Here is an 11320-nt window from a genome sequence, read left to right on the forward strand (position 1 = left end):
GGTTGTGATTTAATGCAAGGGAGATATTAGATAAAATTTAATTATATCTTGGACTATGTCCAGTTTGCCAATTGCATGAATGTTCTTCAACTTTAAAAATTTGTTTTCTCTCAGTAGAAATCGTGGGACCCACGCCTATTAGTTGAGTAGACAAACCATTCCCATCTTTAAAGCTCTTATACCTTCAAAGATGGGCAATGATAATTCTTTTTTTTCCCCTTTTCCAAATCCAAAATTAAGTTTGGAGAAAGCTAGTAATCATTCTTACTGTCATAAAAACTCATGTGAAGTTTCCTAATAAATATACAGAGACATAGTTATTATAAGATGGAGAGAGAGCATTCTTTTATGATTTAGAAAGCATGCAGAAGAGTCAACCGAAGAAAATACAAAAAGGGCTTGTATTGTCCTATATTTGATTTTGCTACAAGAAAGTAATATTGCTTTATATGTTTAAAATTATATATGTATTTATATGTATTTTTTTAAGTGGTTATGCCCTGAATAGCAAATGCTGATTAAAACAATTTCACTAAAAAAAAACAAAAATAGGAAGAAGTAGAGCAGGCAGTTAAGGAAAAGTTTTGGTACCGAAAGTAGCATAGGAGATAGAGGCCTATTTGTCCTATTAATGAGTACTGAAGCAACACTGGCTGAATGAAAAGATGGGAATTCTACAGGCTTTCCTAGGTTGTCAAACCAAGATTAATGGCCCAGCAATCAGAAGTAGTTCTCACCAGCTTAGGAGGACATGACAGCGCATTTTCTTTTTTGTGACTGCAGCAACTTACTCAACTGTCTCTAGAGACTTTTGAAAGCAGCTAGATCTCCACATTTGGTAGAATCAGCACTAATAGCCTGTCCTCTCAACCGTAAGAACCCACAGCTGTGAGACATGTATTCACGCAGCCGCCATGAGCATATCCAGTTGGTTTGGCCCTTCCAATTTTATCATAAGTGTTCCCTGACTTGTTTCCACCTCTGCAGATCACACCCTCGGTTCTCACATGAACTGCTTTAACCTCCTCACTAGGGAGAGCCTCCCCTCTATCCGTTTTTCACCAGCAGCCACAGTCATTTTTTTTTTAAATTTTATGTATTTATTTGACAGAGATCACAAGCAGGCAGAGAGGCAGGCAGAGAGAGAGGAGGAAGTAGGCCCCCCGCTGAGCAGAGAGCCCAGGACTCTGAGATCATGACCTGAGCCGAAGGCAGCGGCTTAACCCACTGAGCCACACAGGCGCCCCTCATTTTTTTTTTTTTGAAAGCATAAATCCCACCATGCAACTTCCTCATGAAAATCCTTTAATATCTACTTCAAAGCCCTCTATAACAAAGGTATCTTCCACCCACCTTTTTAAATTGAGCTCCTTCATTCTCCCTCTTATTCTCCCTGATATTCTGGTCATAACTGATCGCCTGCTAATTCCCAGAACTTGCTAAGCTCTCTCCCACCTCTGGGCCTTCGCACTTAACAATTCCCGCCATCTGGAGCTCACTTTCCCTGGCTCTTCACATGGCAAGATCTCTCAATCCTCCTCAGATCTCAGCTTAAAACTGCCATCTCCTCAGACTTCCATTTGTCACCTTATATAAGGAAGTCCCTCCTTGTTTTCTTCATCATAGCAACCTATATACTTCCTTCCTAACAGTTGTCACAATCTACTATTAATTTGTTGTATGTGAATACTTGTTTCTATGATCCATTTTCCCCTATAGAATATGAACGCACTCATGAGGACAGGAACCCTTTCTGTCATGCTCACCTTGGGCTTCCTAGTGATTAATACGGTACCTGGCACACAGCACTCCGTAAATACTTTTTAAAACAATGAATTAAGTAAACAAAGGAATGATAAGTGATAACTAATTCTAAGCTTGCAACTAAAAATATTTGTGAAACTCTTCCGACAGCTCAATAGTGTCTTTTGTTCACTCTGTCACCATGTGTCAGGAATGAGTGAAGACACGCATTTCCACAAGGGTCCAATGAACAGTTATTAAGTAATATTTTCAAGACTGTGTTAAGCACTGACGAGGATACAGATGTAAGTTAGATAGATCTGTCTACTAGGACTTACTGGTTAGTGGTTTTGACAGACACATTTACAACTCGCTATAAATCAAGGCAGAGTGCTATGCTAGAGGCATAAACAATGAGCGAGCAGCACGGGGGAGGAAGGGCGACGTGCTAAATCTTCGGTGCCTGCTGTTTCTGTTCTAAATTGTGACAAGTCAGTGGAGCCATAGCTCTTCTGCTTCACAGATCCCTGCCAACTGCCCAAAGACTTCATTGTCAGAGGACGAGTGTCCATTTTCCTCAGGCCAGTGATGCCTTAACGGAACAGAAGGGCTATAGGAAACTGTGAGGTGAAGTGGGAGAAAGCAGGAAATCTCTATCCAGATTCCGTATTTTAAAAGATGGAACGCTGCTCCACCCACTTCTGCAAAGGCAGATCCTGGGCACAGTCTACTTTTACAGTCTGCGACTTGGGGTTGACTTCATCCAGGTCTTTGATTTCACTTCCATGTTGAATCTGAAACAGTAGGACAAGCTGACTAGCAATGTATTTGGTATCCAGGTGCCATGAGTAGACCATGATGAGAACATGCCAAAGCAGTTACCGACTGATAAGCTAAAGATGGAAGAAATTTTTGCAAAGATGTGTGGGTGTCATTTGCTGAGAATTGATAGCAACAAGCAGACTGTAAGGCAGCAACCACCAAAGTGTGGCTGCAGGCAGAGATTTTAAGATGAGAGGTGAGAAGGATCAGGAATGTCAGTCTCTTGTCAATATTTGAGTTATAGTTATACTCCTTCACAGTGAAATAGTGGCAACAGAGACGCCTGCAAATTCAAGGCCAAAGTAGGTTAGTGAGTTAGAAAGCAGACCTGCAAGTCCTTGTGTTTTTTTCTTTTTTTTCTTTTTTTTTTTTTAAAGATTTTATTTATTTTTTTGACAGAGATCACAAGTAGGCAGAGAGGCAGGCAGAGAGAGAGAGAGGAGGAAGCAGGCTCCCTGCTGAGCAGAGAGCCCGACGCGGGACTTGATCCCAGGACGAGATCATGACCTGAGCTGAAGGCAGCGGCTTAACCCACTGAGCCACCCAGGCGCCCTCTTTTTCTTGACCCCATCTGCTTAGCATGGATTCATTCATGAAACATTTATTGAACTTCTACTCTACACCGAGAACTGTGCTATCCACTAGAGAAACTTAGACAAATGAGACACCTCCTGACACTAAAGCCATTACCTTCTAAAGGGGAACCAGACCCCAAGCAACCAACAGTAGTGCCATAGTACGGAATACCCTAGGAACCTAGACAAAGAGGAAATGCTTTGCAGAAGAGGTGACATTCCCACTGGAATATCTTGAAGGATGAGTTGATTCCATGAAGCAGCTCTGCAGTGGGAGAGCGCTATAGGCAGGGAAGACAAGGTCAGGGCAGGAGCAAAAGCAGGCGTGAAGATAGGAAATGCCTTTGCTGAGTTGTGAGAAGATGTGATTAGAGAGTCAGACACGAGATCAGAAAGAATGAATGGAAGTGTCACTAGGAAGAAAGCCTTGACTGCCATGTTTAAGACTTCACAATTTATTCTGTAAGTAACAGGGAGTCTCTATAACCTTTTAAGGACAAGGAGACAATGATTAAATAACTCTGATGAGGTAAAAAATAGTTCTAATGAGTGGTGTATGGAAGATGAGTTGAAGAAGAGAGAGTGCAGGTAGGAATACTAGTTATGAGTTTTATAGCAATAGCGTAGGTAAGAAATGCCAAGACCTACAATGTGAGAATAGAGAGCAAGGTATACATGAGAGAGACATTTTGGAGATACTCAAAAGCACTGGGTCTTTTTTTATGTACAGCCATTGAGGGTGGAGGGCTTAAAAATTACTGTGAAACTTACCTTGAATGGTGGCAGGAAGTGAAACTACTGACCAGTATAGAACATTCTGAGGGAGGAGGGCTCCTAGCATGAGCAACGGCAGGAGGATGAATAATAGGATTCGTGGGAGGAGATGAGTCCTGTTTTGGACATGTTGTTAATGAATTACCTCCAAGGAAGGTGCACAAGTATATTTAGAATGTGACTTTGGAAAATAGGGGAAGAGAAGAGTCAAAGCACAGGGTTATGGATTTGGAAGTCATCAGCAAGTACCTGACAGCAGAAGTTGTAGGACTAAACAAGGTAACCCAAGTTAAGAGTATAGAACAGGAAGTTGAGAAGCATGTGAACAGAATAGTTATATTTGAACGCTAGGGGAAATGATGGACTAACTAATAATTTACAAGGGAAATATTAAAAGAAGACACAAGAGAAAGTAAGGTCACGGAAGTCAAAGGAGAAAACTTTTCTGGGCCAGGTCTGAAGTGATGAATATAATTTCTGCCTATATGCCATTAGCCAGAACTCCATCCTCATCCCCACTTGAATAAGTGAATGCGAGGTTCCTGGCCAAGTTGCCACCTCCTAGCAACAAGTGTTGACTACGGAAGGGAGCGCAGATCTTTTGTAGACAGCTGTCCCTCTTTGCCAGGTAATTCTGATCTTACTAGGTCTCCTAAATAATTCCCCACATCTACCTCTATGCTAGAAAGTCATTCCACAGCAGCCTCGCACATTACTTCTGCCCAAATTATAAGATAGTTCAGCTAAGCTTGTAAGCAACACCTTAGCAGCAGGCTGTAACTATACCACTTGATCATGTCTGAACCCTGCACAAAAGAATATCAAAACACCTAAGTGGTGTTTCTCTGAAACACTAACGTGTTGTATATCGACTTTCGACATAACAGCTAATGAAATGTTGTGACTACACATCAGTGACTGTAACTAGAACAATGGAGAAAACATCCATGTCGGAAATATTTAAGTTAAACATTTGTTAGCATGTTTTCCTACTATAAATAGAAACTTTAAGTCTAGCTGTCTCCCTGGGGTGCTAAGCAAAAATCTATTAGAAAAACAATATATATTTTATGCTATTATATATTTTGCATAAAACAACTATTCAGTTTCCAAACTGTTAAAACAGGTGGAGGGAAAGGAGGGTGATTCTTGCTTATAAAGGGGTTTTTTCTCTAAAAGTCTCCCTACCTCTGAAGTCTTGAGGTACAGGGAAACAGGGTTATCATGTAAGAGATAACCATATTATCTCTTGATAACATCTTATCAATGATAATATCTTGATAAGAGCTCTTCACTGCCTTGTAATCTGTCAGTGTCCAAGGAGGAGCATCACTTGTGTCCAATAATCCATCTCAAGGGGCTGTTGATGCCTGCAAAAAGGAATGGAGATAGGATTGACCCTTCGCTCTTCTGGACACTACCTGCTCTACCTTTCATCAGAACTTACACATCTAGGACAAGGGAGAGGGGACAGGGTCAGGGGAGGAATCTGCAACTCTGACCTGTGATTGGTTCTCCCCTAAAATACCTCAAAAGCAAATCCATCTTGAATATAAAATTCAGTATCCTCTTGAAAAAACCTCTGGTCTCCTTGAGAAATTTATATTCCTCCTATTAGCTTAAATGTTACATTATTTCTTAGGGACCAGTTAGCTGTCTTCGTCTCCCCTCTCTGCCTGAAATTACGCTACCAAGTTTTCCTGCATTGACTAACAGGGAATGGTACCCATACGCAGTAACTGTTCCCTGAAAGAGAAATATGTGGATTTCTCTTTTGGTCCTGAAGGCAGTGGGGTCAAGGTGTGAAGGGATAAAGATTGGGCTTAAGGATGAGGTATCATATTTAAAAGTGAAAGTTCTGTTTGTACACACAGTTATCTGCCAATATGTATAAAGTCACGTGGTTAATATTCATTCCTTAAGCATAGCACTATCCTAGTTCTTACAGAGAATATATAGCTCACTTAATTCTCACCACAGTCGTGAGAGTGGTTATCACTATTCCTGTCTTGCAGAGAGGTTAAGTAGCTTTTCCAAGGTTACAGAGCTTCTAAGTGACAGAAACAGGATTTGAACATGGGTCTATTTTGATTTTGCTTCAGAGATGAAGAGGCAGCACTGTGAATGCAGACAGGGAAATTTGCTATGTAGCTTTGAATCACAAGGTGATCTCATTATATATAAGCTGTGTGGAAATAATTCTGCCTTCGCTGCTACCCCCCACCCCCATTTGGTCTTTATTATCACATATGAACCCACACCAAAGTTGACTTCGATTACCATCATCTTTAATTATAGAAGGAAGACATAGTTGTGTTCAGTCATGCCTAAAATCATGTCACACTGATGAGGGCGCCCTCTGTTTTCTAACTAGTCTCTCCCAAAATGCCAATCAAAAAATGTCAAAATTAATTGCTGATTTTAATTATGTTAAGAATTCAGTGTTTGTACCATACAAAGGAATACACTGCTCTTAATATTGGTTGACTTTTCACACAAAAATGCCCATTTTTCACAGAAATGAAAACCAAGTGGCTAATCTTGTCAGTGTGTTAACAGAACTAGGTTTCAGAAAACCCTGGGTTCTCATCCCATCTCTCTTTGATCCCAGCCGTGTGAGTTGGGGGCTGTCCTTCAGTCTTGCCAAGTCTCTGTCTTCCACGATAATATTAGGAGTAATATTTAGTCCTATGCCTATAGTATAGGTGTTTGTGAGAATCTAAAAAAGTATTTTTAAAATGATAAGGTCATGTGCAACTTTACAGTATTATTAATTTAGTCATTCTACAAATATGCGTTCCTGTTGCCTGGGAGTACATATGTGAAAAAAACATGGCTTCCAGCCTCCATATAGTCTTGTGGGAAGGTTGACATGCAGACAGGTAGTGTGCTGTGGTCGGTGTGATAGGGGTGTGTACCTACTACAAGGATCCGAGGGAAAGAGCCCCTGAGTCTGTCTGGTGGGACCAGGGAGGACTTCATGGAGGAGATGGTGTGAACTGAGACTTCAGGAATGAGGAAGAGTTTGCCTTGAGAACTAAATGGGGAAGAGAATTACAGTCAGAAGGAAAGTGTGTTTGAGACCTAGAATGATTTACTCCATCTGAAAATACAAGCACCAGGTAAAAGGGTAAAGAGAGACAAATAGACAAGGGACAAATTACGGAGAGCCTTTGAATACCATGCTACAGAGCTTAGATTATATTTGGGAGGAAGTATAAGCCATTGAAGAATTTTGAGCAGACTTTTTATCAGGTTTCTACGCTGTAGATTATTGACATGGGCCAGGGAGCAGGCAGAGGAGAGAATGAGGCTCTTGCAATTATCCAAGAGAGAAAGTATATAAAGGGAGGAGAAAAACAAGTGCTAGATTTTATGCCTGAGTGACTGGCAGTATATTAAAAAATAAAGAAATCCTAAACAGATTTGGTTTTTGTTTTTTATTTGACAGACACAGTGAGAGAAGGAACACACACAGGGGAGCAACAGAGGGAGAGGGAGAAGCAGGCTTCCCGCCGAGCAAGGAGCCCAATGGGGGGCTCCATCTCAGGACCCTGGGATCATGACCTGAGCCGAAGGCAGACGCTTAACAACTGAGCCATCCAGGCGCCCCATAAATGCATTTGGTTTTGAGGGAAAGCTTCAACTTCAGATAGTGTCATATGACAGGTCATTTGAAGGATGAGAGATCCAGCAGGCAATTAGAGAAGCAAAACAATATGTCTGTGCTAGAGATGTCGCTACTGTGAGAGCTGAAGCCAGGAGACTTAAGAAATAAGAGGAAATGGGAAATAAAGCCGAGAAGTTACATCACTGAAGGAAATGGGAGAAAAAGCATCAGGGCAGTGTCACAGATACCGAGAGAAGAGAGTTCAGGGGAGGGAGTCAATAGGACCTAGTGCTGGAGGAAGAAAAGAAAAAGATAAAGCTCAAAGGCTCAAAGACAACCAATTAAGAGGCTGCTGGTAATCTCAGAGAATGGCAAGGCTAAGAGTCAAAAGAAGTGAGGTTGGAAGTGAGCAAATAATTAGAAAACAGAAATAAACACAGACAAGTGTAGTGTAACACATTCAGATGGTAGGTTAGCCAGTGGCCTCATATCTTATCAGAACAGTAAGGGACAGATGGAAATGCCAGCATATAATATAAATTGCTGTTTTCCTTTGTGTCCTGAACACCATAAACTCTGAGTCCAGTGAACTGATCAGAACCATTCTTTCATGAATAATGTGATATGCTTGTGTCCAAAAGGAAATGAACTATAATTGTCACCTTCATCTTTTCTTTGATTCGTATTGCTTGCTGTTCTCCTTACTGCGAGATCAACAACAGCAAAAGCAAGCACTGTCCTCTTGAGCTAGCTGAAGTGCATACTAAAGAAATGCACACATCGTACCAGGATTTCTTACTTATGGTAGTAACATGAAAGCACTAGGGTGATGTCAGTTCTGTGTCTAATTCATTTCCTTGTCAGACCTGAGTATTTTTTCTTAACCCTGTTGGAAATGTCCTGAAGCGTGGTTAGGTAGTGGGTCAGAGCCTTGTATTCAGGGGTTCTGGTAGTATGTAGCTGAGTCAATGGATGAGTCACTTAAAGCAGTAATTCTTACAGCAGGGAGGCTACAGTAATTTCAATGTTAATAACTGGGTAGGACTTTGAGAATTTGAGATAGGGCCTTTCCTAAATGTTGCATGTCACCTTCTAATATGCTCTGTTGAAATAACCTACCAACTAAATTGGACTTTCAAAGGATAAATGAAAGTTCAGGGGCACGTGGGTGGCTCGGTGGGTCAAGCTTCTGCCTTCGGCTCAGGTCATGGTCTCAGGGTCCTGGGATTGAGCCCCACATCGGGCTCTCTGCTCGGGGGGAACCTGCTTCCTCCTCTCTCTCAGTCTGTCTCTCTGCCCATTTGTGATCTCTCTCTCCAGCAAATAAATAAATAAAATCTTAAAAAAAAAAAAAAAGTTCAATAGAAATTTCCAGATTTTGTGAATGTGGAGCAATCTGGGCTCATACCCTCCGATGATACTGATAATTCCATGCAGGCTACACTTCCCTGAGATAGTCTCTCAATTAAATAACTTCCTTCCCATTATGGTTAATCTTATCCAGTGAAATAAGTTGGTATGTTATCCACTAGAATTCAGCAATTCTTGAAGCTCAAGGTTAGAACCTTGGTCAATTTGGAGACAACCTCACATTTGTCTGCAAAACAAATACATTTTTAATTATCTTTGATTTTTTTTTTTTAAGCTGCAGTAAAGAATCTGAAAACTAGGGGATGGGACAGCTTATCCAGGAATCATTATAACGAAGTTTCTCTCTAAAAAGACTTTAAAGAGAAATTTCGTTATAATGATTCCTGGGTAAGCTGTCCCATCCCCTAGTTTTCAGATTCTTTACTGAAGCTTAAAAAAAAAAAATCAAAGATAATTAAAAATGTATTTGTTTTGCAGACAAATGTGAGGTTGTCTCCAAATTTGTTTAAACCCGGCAGAGTAGCCAGTGTTCGATAGGAGAGAAAATCATCCAGTAGATATTTGGGCGTCTTTTTGGGGAAATATCATCAACGAAAGTTACTTGCTATTTTTTTACTGTCTTTTTGATTAATTCATTAGACTTGAAACTGAGACAGTGGTTTCATTTCCCTTTCTATGGCACTCCAAGTGAAAGGAATAGAAGAGTTTTGTTACCAGTGGCATAAAGAACTCTGCTGACCACTAATCTGGCAGGCAGTAGAGAGACAGTTCTAAGTGTCTGCAGTTCCTACAACCTAGAGCAAATGTGGCAAGAGAGCACATCCCAAAGGTGATCCAGTGTCCTTTCTTTAATATCTAATTTTCTCTTGCTTCCAAAAAATGTTACTGAGAGTGTTTATATGCAGTACTCTGTGTTAGGCACTCCAGGAAATATAAATAACTCAGAATTTCTGTCCTAATGTAAACAGAAATACACACACATCTTTTATACATAGGTACATACATACATTCACACTTAAAGGAATATATCAGGGGCACCTGGGTGCATAGTTGGTTGGGCATCAGACTCTTGGTTTTGGCTCAGGTCTGATCTCAAGGTCATGAGATTGAGCCTTGCATCAGGCTCCACACTGAGCATGAAGTCTGTTTGGTTTTCTCTCTCCCTCTCCCTCTGCACCTCCCCCCACCTTCAAATAAATAAAATCTTCTTTAAAGGAAGAATACGTACCATTAAGATGCTTTGAGCTAGAAGAACTAGAATACTCCTAACTCAAATGGAGTATAAATGTATTTTATACATAAAATATAAAGTAATGTATAAAGTATAAATGGGTTATTTCATATAACAAGTCCAAACTTCGTGGAGCTTCTGATGCCATATAGTCAGGGCCTAAGCTCTATTTTTCTGCAGTCCTCTTAGCTTAGCCCTTCTGTTAGCTTTGTCTTCAGACAAGGTGACCACATGATTACGAGAGCCATAGCAGTTCTGAGTATCATGGGCTGATAAGACAACATGGGGAGGCAGAAAAGAGAGTTTTCTCTTAAGAGATTAATGGTCCATTATCAAGGAGATGGAGTGGATGCCATCTGGAAGCCTACAGTCGCCAGAGGAGAGGCATGAAATCGCGTGCTGTATACCATACAAGAGAGAGACACAATCTGTAATGCTTGTACCAAAAAGAAAATACTCCCTGTTTCTCAGCTGCAGGGAAGGTAGAGGGGATCAAAGAAAACTTCCCTTGGGGAAGAGGTGGTAAATCCATCTGGGGACCTGTTGAGCTTGAGGTACTGCGAGACCTCCAGGCGGAGAAATCCAACAAACCATTGGATATATATTGGTGGAAGTCTCGGAACTCTAGATCAAGAAGACTCAGGTGGTGGTGAAGGCTCTCGGGATGGATGAGCTACTGGAGAGAGGATAGACGGGGACCAAAACGGAGATCCTGAGGAGCACTGACATTTAAAGTATGGGTAGAATAAGTGGAGAGTTCACAGAGACAGAATATAAAAATGAATCTTTTAATGCCATCTGTGTGTGGGATGGTGTAAGCCGACTAGAAATGACATTTTGTGATATTCACACATGTGATCTGGGTAAAGGACTGGTAAAAGTTAGAGACCTTTCAGTACCCATTATTTGCCCAGCAGCAGGTGCCCTTCTCTTAGAAACTGGTGGAATGAGACAGAGTTTCGCTGGACGTCTGGATGGACCTGAACAGTCCCCCACCCAATGCAGAACACGGGGCCATTAAAATTCTAAAATGAGTCTCTTTTTCTTTGCAGGAGTGGTCACACATTACTTGCTTTCTGGTTTTCCCGCCAAGAGGGAAAACTAAACCGACAGCAGACTATTGAACTGGGACATCACATCCTCAAAGCACACATTTTTAAGGTAATTAGAGAAGTTGAAGGCTTTTTTCTTTCA

At 41.1% G+C, this 11320-nt stretch overlaps 1 protein-coding gene across 10 annotated transcripts in view; it reads left to right on the forward strand.

Moving 5' to 3' along the window:
* The window catches only part of TANC2 (tetratricopeptide repeat, ankyrin repeat and coiled-coil containing 2), a 365737-nt gene that overhangs the window by 306506 nt on the left and 47911 nt on the right, over nucleotides 1-11320 (forward strand). For all 10 annotated transcript variants that reach the window (XM_032321490.1, XM_032321491.1, XM_032321492.1 and 7 more), the window contains one exon: nucleotides 11179-11287. In XM_032321490.1, the coding sequence (XP_032177381.1) occupies nucleotides 11179-11287 (109 nt within the window). The remainder of the gene's footprint in view (nucleotides 1-11178; nucleotides 11288-11320) is intronic.

The sequence above is a fragment of the Mustela erminea genome, chromosome 18, assembly GCF_009829155.1.
Source record: "Mustela erminea isolate mMusErm1 chromosome 18, mMusErm1.Pri, whole genome shotgun sequence".
Lineage (NCBI taxonomy): Eukaryota > Metazoa > Chordata > Mammalia > Carnivora > Mustelidae > Mustela > Mustela erminea.